Source organism: Semicossyphus pulcher, unplaced genomic scaffold (assembly GCF_022749685.1).
Source record: "Semicossyphus pulcher isolate SPU_LCO1_2020_fin unplaced genomic scaffold, fSemPul1.0.p SCAF_13, whole genome shotgun sequence".
Taxonomy (NCBI): domain Eukaryota; kingdom Metazoa; phylum Chordata; class Actinopteri; order Labriformes; family Labridae; genus Semicossyphus; species Semicossyphus pulcher.
The window spans coordinates 862501-886621 of NW_027211637.1; the positions used below are offsets into that span (position 1 = coordinate 862501).

Sequence of the window (24121 nt, forward strand, 5' to 3'; positions counted from 1 at the left end):
ATAAATGTGTTTGCTAACATTAGCCTCCATGAGTGTCAGTAGCAGACAGAGTCAGGCTGTAGCTGAATTTAGCCACAGTGCAGTTTGGTGCTGATGAATTTCATTGGAGGGAGAAGAAGTGATTGTTTCTGATAAAGCTACAAACTCTGCCTTTAAAGAGCTTAATGTGTCGTAAGTCACAGAAACAGGGTTGAGGGAGTTACACATCAAAATATCTGCAGCCTCCCTTTGAAGTGTTCCTGCATCACACCTCAGTGCAGAGAGCTGAGGGCCCGGTTCACACCTTAGTGCTGCTGCAGAACCGAGCTCACACCGTCAAACTAAATACAAATTCAGTCTAAAAACAAGATTTGTTCCTGTTGTTTTACTGCAAGGTTAAAAAAATGACATGACAGGAAGTGAGCTCAGTGAACAGAGGGAGGAAACATGGGAGCTGTGCGTCAGTCTGAAGGATAACTGCAGAATATCCTCACATCAGCTTTGTTATGAGGCTAACTGTTGTAAATGTTATATGTAATGTGTTGTATGATCATAAAAGGAAACTCTGGTCAGACCTCCTCTCTCTTAAAATCGGAAGGGTTCTGGTTTCTGTTTGTAGAGCGTTTGTAGTCGGAGTAGTATTGACCAATCATGTTTCAGCAGGCTTTGGTTGCATGCAGGAAAAACATTCCGTATGGAGGACAAAAGAGGAGGAACTCAATCCGCCTTAATGACATCTCTGCTCACAATGTCGGCCATCTTTTTATTAGTCTCTATAAACAGACATCTGCACGCTAACAGCTAACAATCTGTTCTTCGACGTCGTCCCTCAACTCCAACTCCATCCTCACTTCTCAAGTTGCTAGTCAGACTGTAAACAATGCAGCGCACAGAAAAGGAAGTGTTGGCAGGAAGTCATTTATCTCTAACTGCTGGCTACACCTGAAGCCTCGAAGAGTTGGCTGTCGCTCTCAGAGGCTGTATCATTGTCAGACAATAGCCGATGGGTTCAGAGATGGGCTGGTGGTTGATCTGTTTTATCTACGTCTGTATCACAGATTGTTCCTTTAATTTTGCTGTAGATGGTACATTTGATGACTGAAGACGATAGTGAGCTTGTCCTCAAACTGGCTGATACATCAGGAAGGTTTAAAACAGCGTTGACATCATGTCTCTTGCTGTGTAACCAACACTCTGTTCTCCTCTCTGCAGCATGTGGGAACGTGGCGGCGTCTGCAGAGGACGAAGGCGAGGGCGACACCGGCTGGATCGAGGGTGCGGCCATCCTGCTGTCGGTCGTGTGCGTGGTCCTGGTGACGGCGTTTAACGACTGGTCCAAAGAGAAGCAGTTCCGTGGTCTGCAGAGTCGGATCGAGCAGGAGCAGAAGTTCACTGTCGTGCGGAAAGGAAATGTCATCCAGATTCCTGTGGCGGACATGGTGGTGGGGGACATGGCGCAGATCAAATACGGTGAAGACACATCACACACAGATGCTCATTGTAGAACAGAGCAGCAACTCACAAATACTTTCTCTGGACATTCATCTATTTGTATTTTTATAACGACCAGTCAGAGTGTCTAAAACATGAAATAATGTTGAGTCTACAAAGAGAGAGTAAATCTTCTCATTTGGAACTACTTACTGCTATTACTGATGATCATGAGTTACGTTTTTGCACAAGTATTATTTTTATATATTATTATTATTTGAAATACTTCAAATCCCTCAAATCTGTAGGACCAAAGCTGAAGTTGTGTTGTTCTCTAGCAATTATGTTTTAGTCTTCAGTCAACATGTTTTAAAGGGGTGAGCCTGAATGAGAAACAACGATGACTTTTCAAACATGGACGTAAAATTATCAGGTGATGTAAACTTCCTACTGTTTAAATACTGTGATGTCCCAAACTTGCATACTTGTTACCTGTTTGATATTTTGGGAAATATTCTTATTGTTTCTGTTTCTGAGAGTTCGGTCAGAAGATGACCACTCTCATGATTGTACAAAAACATTAAGCAGAAGGTCATTCTAAACTTGAGCCTGATTATAAAGAAAAATAGCCTGCTAGCATCTCTAAACTTGACCAATGAACAGTTTGTAGGTTGTTTTTAATTCTGCGCACAAACAGAGATGTGTCATATTTAATGCTTTAAGCACAACCTTTTCTTCGGTGGATTTAAAAACAAATGATGTGTTAATTATAAAATATAGAAGTGTTTATCGGTGGATGTTTTACCTTTAAACAGCCAGGCTAGCTGTTTCCCTCTGCTTGCGTCCTGTATGGTAAATGGACTGTACTTATATAACGCCTTTCTAGTCTTGCGACCACTCAAAGCTGCTCGTACACTACATGTCACATTCACACACTGATGGCAGAGGCTGCTACCTCGACCCAACTGAACCCACTGGTTTCACTGTCAAGGACACTTTGGCATGTAGCTGGGGATCGAACCTCCGACCTTCTGATTGAAAGACGACAGACTCTACCACTGAGCCACCGCCGCCCCATGCTAAGCTAAGCTAATCACTTCCTGCCAGTATGTAGCTTCATGTTTAGTAAACAGACATAAAAATGTGAGGAAAGACATGAATAGGCTTATTTCCCACAACGCTGACGCTCCGTGCTCTACCTGTGCTGCTCAGCTCTGTGTTACCTGTATGAACTTAAATGTCCAACAGAGACACTGAAACATGGATGTCTCTGTTTCTCATGCACTGACGTGTTATTAAGAATAAAAGGTCATAAAGTACAGACTGAATCAGACACTGACCTGTGTTTTCTGTGTCCAGGGGACCTGCTGCCAGCTGACGGGATCTTAGTCCAAGGAAACGACCTGAAGATCGACGAGAGCTCTCTCACAGGAGAGTCCGACCACGTACGCAAGTCTGTGGATAAAGACCCCATGCTGCTGTCAGGTCTGTTTCACGTTTATATGAACACAATAAATTAATTAATTAATAAAAAACATAATAATTAACCAACAACACATATAAGGTATCACCTGATAATGTGAGAACATGAAGTCAATACAGTGAAATAAAACAACAGTCTTGTTTCACATCTGGGGTAGCTTTAGGTTCTATTTGGTTTCTGTGTGTGATTTACAAATGTAAGTTAATGCTAATGCTAACCAATCACTGCAATGCATATCTTAATCCATAGCATCATTAGCATATCTGGTCATGTGTTACATGTGTTTGCATGGAAGACAACCGTTTTAATATCTTACTGCAACAATTAATGGGAAGGTAATCTTTGCATCCCATCCCAACGCTTCCCAATATTTATTTAGACCTGACAACCAATAAAATCCTGATGATGTGACATTATTTACGGTCTTCACCAAACAAACATCGTCTCCTACATCTGGAGAACAAGATCTGTAGACCAGGATTTCTCTGCAGATCGAAGGTCATCATTAATCAATTAATCAATCATAAATCAGACACGATTAAATTAATCAATAAAATGTGAAAATGTTTGATTTTGGAAATAGTGAGAAAATATTTGCTTGTTTGATTTGGTGGACTTGTTTCTAAAATCCTCAGAAGGTCTGGTTTTGAGCTGAAGGACAAACAAATAATAACTCATTTATCTTTATTATTATTATGTTGATTGAGAGGTAGTTTCTGTTCGCTGCAGTAAAAATCACGAGAGTATGGATGGAGAGGCACAATATTCTGATTAATAACTAGCTCCTTATTTAAAGATCTATGATGAAGAAAGTTTGTGGAACAGGAGCTGTAAGAATAAAACAACTACTTTGCATCAGCTGAGTCATTATTGTCCTTTAGGTTAAGTGCTGTGCTGGTCACACAGAAATATGTGAAAAGACCTCAGCCTGCTGACATCGCATTGAGAGATGATGCCCCGTAAAATGATGATGTGGCATCACGTGAAACAATGCAAACAGAGAGTGCACGTGGAGAAGACGAAAGCCTTTCTTATAAGTAGTAAAACAGTCACAGTTCGGTTAAAGCGGCAAAAATATCTTGGAAAAAGATTCTGGTTTAGGTTGAAAATGTTTTAAGTCATAGAGGCTACATGTGTACGTTACTCATATAACATTAAATAATGTTACATTAAGTAAGTGATGAAAAGTAAATGTTGCTTTTTGGACTTAAACTCACCTGTAATTATACTCTAAGATGTTTAATGTTGACACTATGAGAAAGGATCCTGTATAGTGTCACTTTGCGAACACCAGCAGGTCAGTAACCAGTAACCTCTTTGGACCTTCAGGTACCCATGTGATGGAAGGCTCGGGCAGGATGCTGGTGACTGCTGTGGGTGTGAACTCTCAGACGGGCATCATCTTCACCCTGCTGGGTGCGGGAGAGCTGGAGGAAGAAGGGAAGGAGAAGAAGGGTAAGTGAAAGAAAGGAATCAGTGCTGAGACACTAAATTAATAGATATACTGTAGTGTTCAACAGTGTGGAACAATAGGGATCATTTGTTGAAGATATTCTGAAGCTTCTTAAAGGTTTTCTATTGAAAGATGAACTTAAGATTGAATATTTTTTTAAATGTCAGAAGCACAAATCTTCTGTTCTTGAAATAGGCAAACATTTAGAGAAGGAAGTGTCTCTTATACATCCCCACCATCTCCATAGGTCGATACTTTAAACTAATCTACAGTCAGTTAACTCACACACATGGAGGTATTACTGAACGGTCACACACCTTGTTGGGAAAACACAGAATGACAACAAACAGACACTAAACAACCACAGAGAGACACAAAACAACCACAGAGAGACACAATACAACCTCTGAGAGACACGAAACAACCACAGAGAGACCCAACACAACCACAGAGAGACACGAAACAACCACAGAGAGACACGAAACAACCACAGAGAGACACAACACAACCACAGAGAGACACAACACAACCACAGAGAGACACGAAACAACCTCAGAGAGACACGAAACAACCACAGAGAGACACAACACAACCACAGAGAGACACAACACAACCACAGAGAGACACGAAACAACCACAGAGAGACACAACACAACCACAGAGAGACACAACACAACCACAGAGAGACACGAAACAACCTCAGAGAGACACGAAACAACCACAGAGAGACACAACACAACCTCAGAGAGACACGAAACAACCACAGAGAGACACAACACAACCACAGAGAGACACGACACAACCACAGAGAGACACGAAACAACCACTGAGAGACACGAAACAACCACAGAGAGACACAACACAACCACAGAGAGACACAACACAACCACAGAGAGACACGAAACAACCACAGAGAGACACGAAACAACCACAGAGAGACACAACACAACCACAGAGAGACACAACACAACCACAGAGAGACACGAAACAACCTCAGAGAGACACGAAACAACCACAGAGAGACACAACACAACCACAGAGAGACACAACACAACCACAGAGAGACACGAAACAACCACAGAGAGACACGAAACAACCACAGAGAGACACGAAACAACCACAGAGAGACACAACACAACCACAGAGAGACACAACACAACCTCAGAGAGACACAACACAACTACAGAGAGACACAACACAACCACAGAGAGACACAACACAACCTCAGAGAGACACAACACAACTACAGAGAGACACAACACAACCACAGAGAGACACAACACAACCACAGAGAGACACAACACAACCACAGAGAGACACAAAACAACTACAGAGAGACACAACACAACCACTGAGAGACACAACACAACTACAGAGAGACACAACACAACCTCAGAGAGACACAACACAACCACAGAGAGACACAACACAACCTCAGAGAGACACAACACAACTACAGAGAGACACAAAACAACCACAGAGAGACACAACACAACCACAGAGAGACACAACACAACCACAGAGAGACACAAAACAACTACAGAGAGACACAACACAACTACAGAGAGACACAACACAACCTCAGAGAGACACAACACAACCACAGAGAGACACAACACAACCTCAGAGAGACACAAAACAACCTCAGAGAGACACAAAACAACCTCAGAGAGACACAACACAACCACTGAGAGACACAACACAACTACAGAGAGACACAACACAACCTCAGAGAGACACAACACAACCACAGAGAGACACAACACAACCACAGAGAGACACAACACAACCTCAGAGAGACACAAAACAACCTCAGAGAGACACAACACAACCTCAGAGAGACACAACACAACTACAGAGAGACACAAAACAACCACTGAGAGACACAAAACAACCTCAGAGAGACACAAAACAACCACAGAGAGACACGAAACAACTACAGAGAGACACAACACAACTACAGAGAGACACAACACAACCACTGAGAGACACAACACAACTACAGAGAGACACAACACAACCTCAGAGAGACACAACACAACCACAGAGAGACACAACACAACTACAGAGAGACACAACACAACTACAGAGAGACACAAAACAACCACTGAGAGACACAAAAAAACTACAGAGAGACACAACACAACCACTGAGAGACACAACACAACTACAGAGAGACATAACACAACCTCAGAGAGACACAACACGACCACAGAGAGACACAAAACAACCACTGAGAGACACAACACAACTACAGAGAGACACAACACAACCTCAGAGAGACACAACACAACCACAGAGAGACACAACACAACCACAGAGAGACACAAAACAACTACAGAGAGACACAACACAACCACTGAGAGACACAACACAACTACAGAGAGACACAACACAACCTCAGAGAGACACAACACAACCACAGAGAGACACAACACAACTACAGAGAGACACAACACAACTACAGAGAGACACAACACAACCACTGAGAGACACAACACAACTACAGAGAGACACAAAACAACCTCAGAGAGACACAACACAACTACAGAGAGACACAAAACAACCACAGAGAGACACGAAACAACTACAGAGAGACACAACACAACTACAGAGAGACACAAAACAACCACAGAGAGACACAACACAACTACAGAGAGACACAAAACAACCTCAGAGAGACACAACACAACTACAGAGAGACACAAAACAACCACAGAGAGACACAAAACAACCTCAGAGAGACACAACACAGCCACTGAGAGACACAACACAACCTCAGAGAGACACGAAACAACTACAGAGAGACACAACACAACCACTGAGAGACACAACACAACTACAGAGAGACACAACACAACCTCAGAGAGACACAACACAACCACAGAGAGACACAACACAACTACAGAGAGACACAACACAACTACAGAGAGACACAAAACAACCACTGAGAGACACAAAACAACTACAGAGAGACACAACACAACCACTGAGAGACACAACACAACTACAGAGAGACACAACACAACCACTGAGAGACACAACACAACCACTGAGAGACACAACACAACCACTGAGAGACACAACACAACTACAGAGAGACACAACACAACCTCAGAGAGACACAACACAACCACAGAGAGACACAACACAACCTCAGAGAGACACAAAACAACCTCAGAGAGACACAAAACAACCTCAGAGAGACACAACACAACCACTGAGAGACACAACACAACTACAGAGAGACACAACACAACCTCAGAGAGACACAACACAACCACAGAGAGACACAACACAACCACAGAGAGACACAACACAACCTCAGAGAGACACAAAACAACCTCAGAGAGACACAACACAACCTCAGAGAGACACAACACAACTACAGAGAGACACAAAACAACCACTGAGAGACACAAAACAACCTCAGAGAGACACAAAACAACCACAGAGAGACACGAAACAACTACAGAGAGACACAACACAACTACAGAGAGACACAACACAACCACTGAGAGACACAACACAACTACAGAGAGACACAACACAACCTCAGAGAGACACAACACAACCACAGAGAGACACAACACAACTACAGAGAGACACAACACAACTACAGAGAGACACAAAACAACCACTGAGAGACACAAAAAAACTACAGAGAGACACAACACAACCACTGAGAGACACAACACAACTACAGAGAGACATAACACAACCTCAGAGAGACACAACACGACCACAGAGAGACACAAAACAACCACTGAGAGACACAACACAACTACAGAGAGACACAACACAACCTCAGAGAGACACAACACAACCACAGAGAGACACAACACAACCACAGAGAGACACAAAACAACTACAGAGAGACACAACACAACCACTGAGAGACACAACACAACTACAGAGAGACACAACACAACCTCAGAGAGACACAACACAACCACAGAGAGACACAACACAACTACAGAGAGACACAACACAACTACAGAGAGACACAACACAACCACTGAGAGACACAACACAACTACAGAGAGACACAAAACAACCTCAGAGAGACACAACACAACCACAGAGAGACACGAAACAACTACAGAGAGACACAACACAACTACAGAGAGACACAAAACAACCACAGAGAGACACAACACAACTACAGAGAGACACAAAACAACCACAGAGAGACACAAAACAACCTCAGAGAGACACAAAACAACCACAGAGAGACACGAAACAACTACAGAGAGACACAACACAACTACAGAGAGACACAAAACAACCACAGAGAGACACAACACAACTACAGAGAGACACAAAACAACCTCAGAGAGACACAACACAACTACAGAGAGACACAAAACAACCACAGAGAGACACAAAACAACCTCAGAGAGACACAACACAGCCACTGAGAGACACAACACAACCTCAGAGAGACACGAAACAACTACAGAGAGACACAACACAACCACTGAGAGACACAACACAACTACAGAGAGACACAACACAACCTCAGAGAGACACAACACAACCACAGAGAGACACAACACAACTACAGAGAGACACAACACAACTACAGAGAGACACAAAACAACCACTGAGAGACACAAAACAACTACAGAGAGACACAACACAACCACTGAGAGACACAACACAACTACAGAGAGACATAACACAACCTCAGAGAGACACGAAACAACCACAGAGAGACACAACACAACCACTGAGAGACACAAAACAACCTCAGAGAGACACAACACAACCACAGAGAGACACGAAACAACTACAGAGAGACACAACACAACTACAGAGAGACACAACACAACCACTGAGAGACACAACACAACTACAGAGAGACACAACACAACCTCAGAGAGACACAACACAACCACAGAGAGACACAACTACAGAGAGACACAACACAACCACTGAGAGACACAACACAACCTCAGAGAGACACAACACAACTACAGAGAGACACAAAACAACCACTGAGAGACACAACACAACCACTGAGAGACACAACACAACTACAGAGAGACACAACACAACCACAGAGAGACACAAAACAACCACTGAGAGACACAACACAACCTCAGAGAGACACAACACAACTACAGAGAGACACAAAACAACCACTGAGAGACACAACACAACTACAGAGAGACACAACACAACTACAGAGAGACACAACACAACTACAGAGAGACACAACACAACCACTGAGAGACACAACACAACCACAGAGAGACACAACACAACTACAGAGAGACACAACACAACCACTGAGAGACACAACACAACTACAGAGAGACACAACACAACTACAGAGAGACACAAAACAACCTCAGAGAGACACAACACAACCACTGAGAGACACAACACAACTACAGAGAGACACAACACAACTACAGAGAGACACAACACAACCACTGAGAGACACAACACAACCACAGAGAGACACAACACAACTACAGAGAGACACAACACAACTACAGAGAGACACAACACAACCACAGAGAGACACAAAACAACCACTGAGAGACACAACACAACCTCAGAGAGACACAACACAACTACAGAGAGACACAACACAACTACAGAGAGACACAACACAACCACAGAGAGACACAAAACAACTACAGAGAGACACAACACAACCACAGAGAGACACAAAACAACTACAGAGAGACACAACACAACCACAGAGAGACACAAAACAACCACAGAGAGACACAACACAACCACAGAGAGACACAAAACAACTACAGAGAGACACAACACAACCACAGAGAGACACAACACAACCACTGAGAGACACAACACAACTACAGAGAGACACAACACAACCTCAGAGAGACACAAAACAACCACTGAGAGACACAACACAACTACAGAGAGACACAACACAACTACAGAGAGACACAACACAACCACTGAGAGACACAACACAACTACAGAGAGACACAACACAACTACAGAGAGACACAACACAACCACTGAGAGACACAACACAACTACAGAGAGACACAACACAACCTCAGAGAGACACAACACAACTACAGAGAGACACAACACAACCTCAGAGAGACACAACACAACTACAGAGAGACACAACACAACCTCAGAGAGACACAACACAACCACAGAGAGACACAACACAACTACAGAGAGACACAAAACAACCACTGAGAGACACAACACAACCTCAGAGAGACACAACACAACTACAGAGAGACACAACACAACCTCAGAGAGACACTAAACAACCACAGAGAGACACAAAACAACCACTGAGAGACACAACACAACTACAGAGAGACACAACACAACCTCAGAGAGACACAAAACAACCTCAGAGAGACACAAAACAACCACAGAGAGACACAACACAACTACAGAGAGACACAACACAACCACTGAGAGACACAAAACAACCACTGAGAGACACAACACAACTACAGAGAGACACAACACAAGCTCAGAGAGACACAACACAACTACAGAGAGACACAACACAACCACTGAGAGACACAACACAACCTCAGAGAGACACAACACAACTACAGAGAGACACAACACAACTACAGAGAGACACAACACAACCTCAGAGAGACACAACACAACTACAGAGAGACACAACACAACCACAGAGAGACACAACACAACCACAGAGAGACACAACACAACTACAGAGAGACACAAAACAACCACTGAGAGACACAACACAACCTCAGAGAGACACAACACAACTACAGAGAGACACAACACAGCCACTGAGAGACACAACACAACTACAGAGAGACACAACACAGCCACTGAGAGACACAACACAACCTCAGAGAGACACAACACAACCACTGAGACACAAAACAACCACAGAGAGACACAACACAACTACAGAGAGACACAAAACAACTACAGAGAGACACAACACAACCTCAGAGAGACACAAAACAACCTCAGAGAGACACAACACAACCACAGAGAGACACAACACAACTACAGAGAGACACAACACAACCACAGAGAGACACAAAACAACCTCAGAGAGACACAACACAACCACAGAGAGACACAACACAACTACAGAGAGACACAACACAACCACAGAGAGACACAACACAACTACAGAGAGACACAACACAACCTCAGAGAGACACAACACAACTACAGAGAGACACAAAACAACCACAAAGACAAACAAAACAACCACTGAGAGACTGAACTCTGAACGACACTGTCATGGTAGTTTTGTGTCTCTTTCTGTCTGGGGGTCTGTCTCATAATCCGTCCATGCTCACACATTACAGCCTGTGTGTGTGTGTGTGTGTGTGTGTGTGTGTGTGTGTGTGTGTGTGTGTGTGTGTGTGTGTGTGTGTGTGTGTTTGTGTGTGTCTGTGTGTGTGTGTGTGCGCGCGCAGAATTAGTTGGGTGCCTAACTGATTTGAGATAAGAGCTCCAACAGGAAACACACCAGTTTAACATCATCGATAATTTAGCCCACATCCTTTCCATCCCTCCCTTTTCCCTCTCTCTCTCTCCCCCTCTCTCTCCCCCTTTCTCCTCTCTCTCCCCATCTCTCACACTCTTGTGCCCTCTCTCTCTCTCTCTCTCTCTCTCTCTCTCTCTCTCCCATGCTCTCCATCTTTCTCTGTCTTGGTCTCATGTTTACCCCTCTTTCGTGCCCTTTTTTCACTTTCCTGATGTTTCCCTTTGCTCTTCCCCGTTTCGCCTCCCCTCCCTCCCTTAATCTGAGGGAGAGAGTCTGAATCACACTGAATCAATTATTGAGAGAGCGAGGGAGAGCGGGGGAGCTGGGGAGATTCAGGGAAGAGTGTTGGTTGGTCAAAGCATGAAGCATTAGTCGATGCTGAAATGTGTTTTGGATGTTCCCTGCAGTCAGAGCGGAGCTGCAGACAACAACAGAGGCTGCACGGACTTTCAGAAGCACTTAAGGTTAATGTCATTACAGAGCATCCATCCGTGCTCTTCCACCGCTGCAGCCTCACTCTGCAGGGGAATGTTTCAGAAGGATTGTTGGCTTCTTAAAAAGGGGAACAAATCCTGGAATGCAGAAACGGACAGAAACAAATGAGCTTATTTTATGAAGAAATACTGCTCTGTTTTAAAGTGCTGTTAGGAGGTAATGCAGTCTGCAGCAGCCTCTGTGGGCTGGATCATTCAGACAGTCATTTACTGGAGCTCATACATTATTCATACGACTTCTACAAATGCCAGAACTTGTTAGTTTTCCTGATGCGATGTGGGTTTGCTGTGGGGCTGTTTGCTTCTCTCTTTGATCTGTCTCTCAGTTTTCGATTGAGGTTATTTTCAGTTCATTTTTTTACATTCTTTTAAAACACAACACATTTACGTCTGAGTTTTTTATTCTTCGCTTGTTGCTCTCTTTTGTTTCCCCTTTTTTACCGAATCCCCTCATGTGTCCCCTCCTCACACATCCCCCCAAACAGAGGACAGTCCTCAGTGTCCCACCTCCACAGAAGCCAGTTTCAGCACAGTGACCAATGGTATGTGAGCATTAAGTTGTGTGCCCCGCCCCGCTCCTTCCCTCAGCCAATGAATGGACCCCAGTACTCGGTGCAGTGACAGTGACCTCTGATGGACTCATAGAAGTGTCTCTCAGTCTTCTGACCCAGTGTATGAAGCTGTGTGAACCTCCATCACTCTTCCCTTTAGTATTGTTTCTCTGTGCTTCTCTGTTTCTGGACGTGTGTCTTTGCTGTCCTCAGATCAGAAACTGTTGCTGACACATGTGATCACTTTGCTTTTTCATCACTGTTTGTCTTTATCTTACTCTGTCTAACTCACCTTCTCTTTCTCTCAGGTAAACAGCCTGATGGAGCTGTAGAGAACAATCAGAACAAAGGTAAAAACTAACACCATGTTAGTGTGTGTTAGGTTTGGTTTGGACGTGGGATGAGCAGGGGAATAGTTTCTACAAAAGCCAAAGTGATGTGACGTTACGTCGAGGACTCACTGTGCTGTTGAACACTGTTTTAACAGACATGGGGCTCTTTCTCTCACATATTAAGAATGTCTAATGTTTGCATGTAAATCAAAAAACACCTTTCATATTATCTATATTAGCACATATTTCAGCACCTCGGACAGATACCATGTTCTTTAAAGTTCTCAGATAATAAAGAAATAAATGGATTTCTATCAGGTAAACAAAGGGTTCAAAATACAGCCAAACAAAAGGAAAAGATTGCACAAAATAGGTTCTTTATTTGTAGGTAAAAAAGCCAGATTTATCTGTGTGTTAATCTAAGCTGAGTCTCCATGTTAGCCTTTGTGAATGGCCTTCATTGTTGTGAGTATTCAAACTTGTACTCTGATGTGTCCCTGCTGCCAAAGTGCTGGCTGGCTGGCTGCAGGGTTTCTATGCCACTGTGCATTCAAGCTTTAGCTTCATGTGCAAGCCAACAGGCTGTCGCAGCTAGCTGCCGACTAGCATCAAGCTCAGTGTCCTCCATTGTTTCAATGTCAGAGCTGTTAGTGTAGCTATGGATTCGAAGCAGGGACAGATATCAGGCTTAAGGTCCGATCGTGCAGCCTGATTCAGTCTTTAGTGACATGTTTGAATCACATCTACAACCTTTGTACAGGTACATATCTGAAACATGGAGGAACGAACAAGGTCACTCACTGTTTTGTGTTACGTATGACTAATATATATCTCAGTCACAGACACACACACAAGCTGAAAACACTTAAAAAGGTGTATTATTTAGGGGAATATCAGTAAAATGAATTCCTTTTGTATTTGTATTTTTTATTTGTGTTGTCAATAAATCTGATTCCCAGCTAGTCACATGTTTTCAAACTAAAATGACGCCTGTAAAGATGAGTTAACTCGATCTCAGATGCAGAGCTGCACTGAGTGTTTGTTTTTGTGTGTTTTAGCCAAGAAGCAGGATGGGGGTGTTGCCATGGAAATGCAGCCTCTAAAGAGTGCGGAGGGAGGCGAGGTGGAGGACCGAGAGAAGAAGAAGACCAGTGTCCCGAAGAAAGAGAAGAGCGTGCTGCAGGGCAAACTGACCAAACTGGCTGTTCAAATCGGCAAAGCAGGTAAACAACTGTCACACCTGAGCGGGGAAGCTGTTGTTCAGGAACTGTCTGCAGTAGAAACGACACACAGACGAGATTCTGCACCCATAAGTAGCACAGAGCTTTGTTGCAGTGATGTAAAGTGAGTATGAAAAGTTAGTTCTGAGAGTTATGTGACACTTGTATGAAGAGTCAGGATCAAAGTGATGTTTTAGTTCTGCTCATAAAAAGGCAGATGGGTCAAAGAGGATCTAAAACGTGCAGATCAGGAATATAAATGAAAGGTGACTGATAAACTGTCTCTGAATCTCCCCACAGGTTTGGTGATGTCGGCCATCACTGTCATCATTCTGGTGCTGTACTTTGTCATCAACACGTTTGTGGTTGAAGGTGTGTAAACAACACACACAAACACACACACACACACACATATTGTTTACTTCCTGATACATGTCACTCTTGTCGGTGTCTTCCATGTTGCTCTTTTGACTGACAAGAATTTTAAATGAACTTTCAGTTGTTTACTTAAGATTGCAGTTGGTTCAAAGTCACAGTTTATTCCTTTTGTTTTATTAGAATCACGATGTCGTCAGTTGAAGTCAAGTCGAATTTTAGTGAACATGTTACTTAACGCTGACAGATTTAAACCTAACAGACCTGATCACCTCATGTATCACTGCGGCAGCTTGCTAAATTCTGCATCATGTCTGGCTTAGTAGAACTTGGATTTCATGAATCACAATATGTTGCTAAAGAACAAGAGCCTCATCTTGGATACATCACCTGTGTTTGCTTTGCATGGAGCTGAAATTGATATAAAACTATGTTAAATGTTAGCTGAATGAGTCAGTGTGTTAATGTGTCGTAAGAAATTATAAATTATATTTTAGAAGGATCAGAGGTTTAACGTCAGTTAATTTTAAAAATATGTAGCACGCCAGGCTAATTGCTAACATGACCTTAAACCATACCGAGCTTTGAGCTATGCTAACATTAAATCTAGTCCTTAAAGGACAATAAAATATGCATTTATATTATTGAAAAAAACCAACATAGATGACTAGTATTTACTTAAAAAGACGCTGCAGGGTGGCAGATGTCTTCAGGTGTCTTTTTGGTCCTTGAAGCAAGCTAGATTTAACAGTGAGGTGAGATGAGCGAGATGCACAGAGGTAGTTAGAAGTTTTACCTGAACATGCAGATGAATGTTTCGTTAAAAACAAACACAATGCTTAAAGAAAGCTTCTCTGATCTATCCCAGGCTGTCTGAGTCTGACTCACTCTATTTGTTGGTCTTAACATGCAGTATGATGTGTGTGTGTTTCAGGTCGCACGTGGCTGACAGAGTGCACTCCGGTCTACATCCAGTACTTTGTCAAGTTCTTCATCATCGGAGTCACTGTGCTGGTCGTGGCTGTCCCAGAGGGCTTACCGCTCGCTGTCACCATCTCTCTAGCTTACTCCGTCAAGGTACAGACACACTTACACTTTAATGAATGCTTAACAGATGGAAATGTGGGCGCTGTGTGAACAGAGACAACAACCAGGTTACAGAGTGAACACTGCAGAAGGAGGTGTGTGATAATCAGACCTGAGTAATAACGATAGGAGATCTGTGCAGGGCAGGTTCCCCTCCCCTTTAAAAATCCTTTTTTTCTCGCCTCAGTTTTACATGCTCACTTTGATTTCTTCACTAAAATCTCCGTAAAGAGTGACTGTCGTCCGTCCAGGTGTCAAATCAAAATGAGAGCAGAGTAAGTCAATATGTTGATGCTGCTCTCCTGAGTCGTCCTTAGTTATTAACCAGTGTTTACCACGTTAGCTTTATGAGCTATGGGCTCTACATACACTAAGCTGCTCTCACTGCAGTTTTTGAAACAGTCACAAAATTATATTTTCTCGATTCTTGTACATGGACACGTATTTCTTATTTTTCTGTCTGTCAGTAAACAAAGGCTTTGAAAAGTTGTAGTGTATAGAGGCAGATGGTTCCCTGGGTGGCAGTTTGGGGCAATGGATGAGTAAAACAAATCCAAACTTTTAGTTTGTTATTTTTATTAGCACAAGATATACACGTTAGTACAGTTCCATATTTATACTGAAACTAGGGCCTGTTTGCCATAACCAGGAAGTTTTGGTGCTGGAGCTGAACCCAAACTGTTGTGCAACAAGAGTTGTGACTTGCTTTTTGGTTTTCACCATAAAAGTTGATACTTTCAGTTATTGTTTTGAGTAATGAAGCCTTAAGAAGCATGTAAAATTGAGGAGGACCCAGGATTGAGCCTTGGGGAACTCACACATCTTTAGTTTGCTCAAATGCATCAACACCAACTGACTAAAATGTTTCTGTTGTGAAGTTTGAAACCACTTTAGCACCAATCTATTTGACAAAGCTTTCTAGTCTGTTCTGTAGTCCTATTACTTTTACTTAAGTCTTGCCTGAATCGGTTAACCGATTAATGAAGTGAATTTTCCTCAGTATGTTATTTACCACGAGCTTCCTTCGATAAATCATCATTCCCTCCTGTCCCACCCTTCCATCCGTCCCTCTATCACACCCCGCCTGCTCTCCATCACTCTCATATATAGAAAATGATGAAGGACAACAATCTCGTACGCCACCTGGATGCGTGTGAGACGATGGGAAACGCCACAGCCATCTGCTCCGACAAGACCGGCACCCTCACCACCAACCGCATGACTGTGGTGCAGACGTTTGTAGGTGAGTGAAGAGCAAATATAAAAATATAAAGCTCTCTAAAGTGATCTTTTTTAAGAATATGGCCGGCATTTATCCTGCTCTTTCCAAAGACTCTTAATGTGACATACACAGTTGATTAAATCATCTTACTTTACTTTTTATAAACATCTTGTTAGCCTTTATGTTGTTGTTGTAGCTGCTTTCTTTTTTAATCCTCTGAGGAGTTTATATAAAGTTTTAACATGAATCAGCATCAGTTCCATAAATCAGTACTACATTTTAATTTACATTACATTACATTGACTGGAAAAATGTTCTTTTCAGATTGGGCGACGACTTTATTCACACTTAAAATTGATAGAAAAAACAAAAAGCCCCTCATCTATTGCTAGCTGTTTCTATTCCAGCTCACAGATGGGAGAATAACCATCCAGAAATGTGTCCACATATCATGATCTGTCCATATTATCTCATCTTGGCCAAGCAGTGGATGTAGATATCATGTAGGCCGCATGTACAGAGATTATAATATATGTGTATTAAAGTCAGAGGGTTGTTGCTCAGGTGACGTGCACCACCGTGTGATCCCGGACCACGGACAGATCAACCCCCGGACTCTGGATCTCTTAGTCAACGCTATCGCCATCAACAGCGCCTACACCTCCAAGATCTTAGTGAGTCACACAGAGATGCTGTTGTTTAGCAGAGAGCCGTTTTCTGGCTCTGTTCTTTTATCCTCTATTCTCTACCTTACGTAGGTCATGTTTTAATTCTCGTCCTTGTTGCCTTCCTCTTGCCCCTGTCCTCTCTATTCGACCACCTCTCTCTCTCTCTCTGTCAGCCGCCTGATGTGGAGGGGGGTCTGGCTAAACAGGTGGGCAACAAGACGGAGTGTGGCCTGCTGGGATTTGTATTAGACCTGCAGCAGGACTACGCCCCCGTCAGAGAGCAGATCCCTGAGGAGAGACTGTACAAGGTGGGAACCCTGCTCCACAACTTGAAGTTATTTTATAGTGATATCAAAGTTCCCGTCTGCAGCGTTAACTGAAGGAAACCACAGTTTGTTTCGACTTATCCAACTGAGGGCATCTTGTTTGCGCTGAAGCTCTTCATATTCATGTTTTAATTTGTAAGACTCCTTTACATTATGTTGGATTCTCACCCTTAGTGTCAGGATCCCATGTAAAGTCATTTCATTTGCAGACAAGGTTGCAGAAGTTGGCAACGCAACTTTATTTATTAAGCACATTTCTAACAGATGAATTCAAACTGCTTTACATCGACAAAGAAAAATACCAGAATCGTAAACACAGTCGACTATGAAACCCCCCAAAATAGTGCAAAACACAATAAAACATAAGAAATGAAAGACTTTAAAATGGGATACAGATACAGTTACAGTGCACATTACAGTTACAGATACAGTGCACATTACAGTTACAGTTACAGTTACAGTGCACATTACAGTGCACATTACAGATACAGATACAGTGCACATTACAGTTACAGTTACAGTGCACATTACAGTTACAGTGCACATTACAGTTACAGTTACAGTGCACATTACAGTGCACATTACAGATACAGATACAGTGCACATTACAGTTACAGTTACAGTGTACATTACAGTTACAGTGCACATTACAGTTACAGTTACAGTGCACATTACAGATACAGATACAGTGCACATTACAGATACAGTTACAGTGCACGTTACGGATACAGTTACAGTGCACATTACAGATACAGATACAGTGCACGTTACAGATACAGTTACAGTGCACATTACAGATACAGTTACAGTGCACATTACAGATACAGATACAGTGCACATTACAGTTACAGATACAGTGCACATTACAGATACAGTTAGAGTGCACATTACAGATACAGATACAGTGCACATTACAGTTACAGTCACAGTGCACATTACAGTTACAGTTACAGTGCACATTACAGATACAGTCACAGTGCACATTACAGATACAGTGCACATTACAGTTACAGTCACAGTGCACATTACAGTTACAGTTAGAGTGCACATTACAGATACAGATACAGTGCACGTTACAGATACAGTTACAGTGCACATTACAGTTACAGTTACAGTGCACATTACAGTTGCAGTGCACATTACAGTTACAGTGCACATTACAGATACAGTTACAGTGCACATTAAGGTTACAGTCACAGTGCACATTACAGATACAGATACAGTGCACATTACAGATACAGTTACAGTGCACATTACAGATACAGTTGCAGTGCACATTACAGTTACAGTTACAGTGCACATTACAGATACAGTGCACATTACAGTTACAGTCACAGTGCACATTACAGTTCCAGTGCACATTACAGTTACAGTGCACATTACAGATACAGTCACAGTGCACATTACAGTTCCAGTGCACATTACAGTTACAGTGCACATTACAGATACAGTCACAGTGCACATTACAGTTACAGTGCACATTACAGATACAGTCACAGTGCACATTACAGTTACAGTTACAGTGCACATTAAAGTGCATTCACAAGTTCTAAGTTGTTGCCACAGTTTGCAGCTCACACTGAATCTCGTCACACTCAGGTCAGAATATTCAGTCTCCTGCACTTCTGTTGATGTAGTGGCTCTCAGTCTGTGTTGTGTTGTTAGTGCACAAGAAACACACATGTTGGGATATGTTCCGTCATAACTCTGCACGTAAGACGCTCCGAGCTTTAGTACAGATGGAAAACAAGACAAACTTTTAACTGCTGGTGGCGCTGCAGAAAACTTCAGGATGATGAATTTGATTCGATTTATTTGACGTATTTAAGGAGGAATCACCTTAAGAATTCATTGTATGTACGAGGGAGACACCGACATGAAGCACACCAGGAGAAGACCGATGAAAGAGGGCTCATGCATGTCAAAAACAACACTTCAAACTGTTGTCTCTACACGTTTTTCCTTGGCGATCATTTAAAGAATCAAAACCTACTCTTAGTTTGAGTTTCTTCCCACTTTCTTCATTTTAGGCATAAGAAATAACTTGAGCCGGTGTAGTGAGACTTGAAGCTGCTTTAAGTTGAAATGGAGCAGTTTGCTTCCCTCTGTTGGAAGCTGAAATCAAACCTTGAAGGCCATTTAAAAGTCTGATTTAAGATTGTGTATAAAAACAATCAAGTTCATTAGAATGAGTCCAAAACAATAAAAAGTTAAGTTCCTTTGCTGCACTGCGTGTTTCTGACGTTTTCTACCTGTTTGATCAGTTTTACAGTCATTTTTTAACTTCTAACACTTTGACCCCATAAAAAAGAAGAAAACACAGAGATTTATGTTGTTACACAGAGTGACACGTGCTCTCTGTCATTATCTGCTCTGAGTGAAGTCGAGGAAGGAGCTACATGTTCTTAAAAACAGGTTTAAACTCCCTGAGACTCAAAGCATCACTTATTCATCTCTGGATATGTTTGACACAAACTACACGCTCTTTACAAACGACAGGAGACGAGATGATTCTCTTAGTTTAACAGTGATTCTAGATCCAGTCAACATCATCGTTTAATTCTCTGATGCAGGTGTAAACCCTCCTATAACATACACCTCTCTCTCTCTCACTCTCTCCTCTCTCTCTCTCTCTCTCTCTCTCTCTCTCTCTCTCAGGTGTATACGTTCAACTCGGTGCGTAAATCCATGAGCACGGTGATCAAGCTGCCGGACGGATCCTTCCGCCTCTACAGCAAAGGAGCCTCTGAGATCATGCTGAAGAAGTGAGTGACAGGTGGAGGTGGTTTGGGATGACATTAGATCCTGTGAACAAAAAGAGACAAGAAAGAGAAAGTATCTATTTTCTGTCCTTCGTCTCTCTCCAGGTGCTCCTACATCCTGGAGGCCAGTGGAGAGTCGCGCAGCTTCCGCCCTCGTGACAGAGACGAGATGGTCAAACAGGTGAGACTGGATGGCTCTCTTCAATCTATCGTTCTGAAAGGAATGTAAGTGGATCATCCTGGTGGAATAGATACTTCAGATGCTGATTGTGTCTTTTTAAAATCACAACTAATAACTAAATACCCCAAAGTACTTCAACAGTCGTTTAAAAGTTAAACATTTTTTTAAATACACTTAAATGCTTTCCAGCAAAGATGAAGATGATTGACACAATAAATGTAGAGCTGATTAGAATGGAAGCACAGGTGAAACGGCCAGCCCTGCTAACACTGGCTAACACTGCATGCTGGGGTTAGCAGAACCTCTTTGTTTCCTCGTAGCGTCCACGTTAACAGGTTAGCGCAGCTCAGTTGCAGCTCATGAGCACCTGCAGCCATGAACCATCTAGATCAAGATCTGAAACGATGCAAAGGTTCAAAAAGCATCAAAAGGTCTGAGATATCATTTGAAGGCCCTTAAAGGATGTCTGTGAGACACAAAACAAACACTCAAAAATCCCTCCTGCAACCAACATTAAAGCGATGTAGTGATGCTAAAATAGGAGTGATTTGATCGTACTGTTTGGCTCGAGTTAAAAGCAGAGCAGTTCTCTTCAGTCTTTAGTTGTTTTTTGATTAAGACGAGAGAAGAGGCCGAGGAGATGAAAACATGCACAACAGTTTCTGCATCTTATTCAGACAGAACATCAAGGCTTTGTGCAGTAGGCTTGATCTGATGTGAGCCGAAAACTAAACTTAATGAAACCCTTTGAGAAGCTCGGAGGGGAAACTGTCTCTTTGAAAGAAATGCAAACAAGGAGCTGCAACCGGCCGGAGGAGCTCAGGCCGGCAGGACAAGCTGAATCTTTATGTGGAGATTATCATGTACTTCAAGTAAATGTGCTGAGTTCCTTTAAGCCAAAAGGGCTGTTATAGGCCCAGTCTGGTTGTATCACATGCATGTTTGTGCTCTTACAGTAGAGGCAGAGCGTCGTCTCTCTGACTGACAGGCTGACTGACCTAAATCGGGCTCATGATGAACACAGCTTGTGCCCAGAGAAAAATAACTCTGCTCCTTACACAACTTTATTCCAGCTCACTTGTTCAGTTTGCATTTTGGCGTCTTAATGTCACCTCCTGTCTCCGTCACGCTGCCTTCCCTCTGCTGTCTGCGGCGGGCCGGGGGTCTTTCCCCCTCAGCCGTGTCAGAAACATTCCCACAGAGGTACTCACAAGGTCGCACAGGAACTTCAGACCGTGTGCAGGAAGTTTCAGACCATTTTTATCACATGAAGTTTTTGTAAATTAAAGTTGTTTGTGGATCTCTTCTTAACCAAAGCTGTTGATGATTGATTGACAGGTGATTGAGCCAATGGCATGTGAGGGCTTGAGGACCATCTGCATCGCGTACCGTGACCTGCCGGCCAATCCGGAGCCAGACTGGGAGAGCGAGGCGGACATAGTGACGGAGCTGACCTGCATCACTGTGGTGGGGATCGAGGACCCCGTGAGACCTGAGGTACGGGGCCGTTAGAGCCGTCTATAATGTGTATGTGATTACAGCCTGAACTTTAAAGGTGATTGGCAGTGTGTTGTCCCCTCTGAAGGTACCTGATGCCATCCGTAAGTGTCAGCGTGCCGGCATCACGGTGCGGATGGTGACCGGTGATAACATCAACACAGCCAGGGCCATCGCTGCTAAATGTGGCATCATCCACCCCGGGGACGACTTCATCTGTCTGGAGGGCAAAGACTTCAACCGACGAATCAGGAACGAGAAAGGAGAGGTGAGTCGGGGTCTCAGGAGGGTTCAGTGATGGCTAAACTCTCTGAAATAAAGACAGGAGTTAACAAAGTGTCTGATGTGACAGAGCTGCTTTCATCAGGCCTCTCATATCTCCTGTCAGTCAGATTCAGCTGCAGTTAATACAGTCAGTCCATATTATCCTGTTTTCATACAACAAGACAAGCATTGACGGGGTTATGTATGTGTGTGTGTGTGTGTGTGTATATGTATGTGTATGTGTATGTGTGTATGTGTACATGTACGTGTACGTGTACGTGTATGTGTACGTGTATGTGTACGTGTATGTATAATGCACATACATGTTCCCAGTCCACAAAAACTAAAAATACAGTTTCGACACTAAAACATTTGTCAGACAAAAACATGATTTTAAAGAACTTTGTCTCTTGAATCAAATTAAAATCTGTCACAGACAAAAAGGCTCCTTCCTAAAAGTGTTTTCATTCATCAGACATGAAGGACATTTCTTATACACTGCAGCCGTTAAATCTTCACATATTGTAAAGCATCGTAAACACATCTCGGTCCCTCAGCAGTGACATGTGAACTGATGCACCTGAAGGTCACTCTGACTTGTGATGAGCTTGTGCTTCACGTTCATGAGTTTTCATGAGGTGATATTTGAGTGTTTGGAGCTGTAACTAATAATTATCATCATCAAACAGTCGTTTGGGCGACCTGTACAAACTGCTCGATGTTTGTTTGACACAGAAACACTGCACATGCTTTCAGAAGTGGATGTTAGACTTTATTTGGGTTTTAACTTTAATGATTAAAAAGATTTATTAGTAAACAAAATAGTTGTAGCTAACTGAATAACTAATTTCACTGGTAACTTTTTTTTATAATGCAATAAGTAAATTATTCACCAGGACGCTCTGATCAGACCTGAGGTTTTTACTCTGTGTCATGTTCTGAATGCTGGTCCGTCTTCATTGTGCAAATGTTCCAGACAAAGAAATCAGAAACAGCAACAATACATGTCTAATATTACACTATCAACCGAACATAATGTAGTGTGGAAACACATTTAACTCCACAAACGCCAAACTTACATTAATAACACCAACAAGACAATTAAATGAGCAGATGTTAGAAATGAGGTCAGACAGGCCTTAACAGAATTAACAGGCACCATCAGACCGAGCTGAAACAGCAGAGAGGGCCTTTAATTAGATTCTAATGTTGGAGCAGGACCGAAAAACACCTGGTGACCTTTGTGTGTGTTTAGAAAGCAATGTGAGAGCTCTTTCTAGGAACAAGAAATCC

General features: G+C 42.7%; 1 protein-coding gene across 3 annotated transcripts in view; it reads left to right on the forward strand.

The window, feature by feature from the left end:
• Positions 1-24121, forward strand: part of atp2b3b (ATPase plasma membrane Ca2+ transporting 3b) — a 58520-nt gene that overhangs the window by 12232 nt on the left and 22167 nt on the right. For all 3 annotated transcript variants that reach the window (XM_069660025.1, XM_069660023.1, XM_069660024.1), the window contains exons 4-17: positions 1192-1449; positions 2770-2895; positions 4223-4348; positions 13204-13245; positions 14286-14450; positions 14748-14819; positions 15757-15899; positions 17019-17151; positions 17695-17804; positions 17972-18106; positions 20783-20889; positions 20992-21067; positions 22406-22564; positions 22653-22832. In XM_069660025.1, coding sequence (XP_069516126.1) covers positions 1192-1449; positions 2770-2895; positions 4223-4348; positions 13204-13245; positions 14286-14450; positions 14748-14819; positions 15757-15899; positions 17019-17151; positions 17695-17804; positions 17972-18106; positions 20783-20889; positions 20992-21067; positions 22406-22564; positions 22653-22832 — 1832 coding nt within the window. The remainder of the gene's footprint in view (positions 1-1191; positions 1450-2769; positions 2896-4222; positions 4349-13203; positions 13246-14285; positions 14451-14747; positions 14820-15756; positions 15900-17018; positions 17152-17694; positions 17805-17971; positions 18107-20782; positions 20890-20991; positions 21068-22405; positions 22565-22652; positions 22833-24121) is intronic.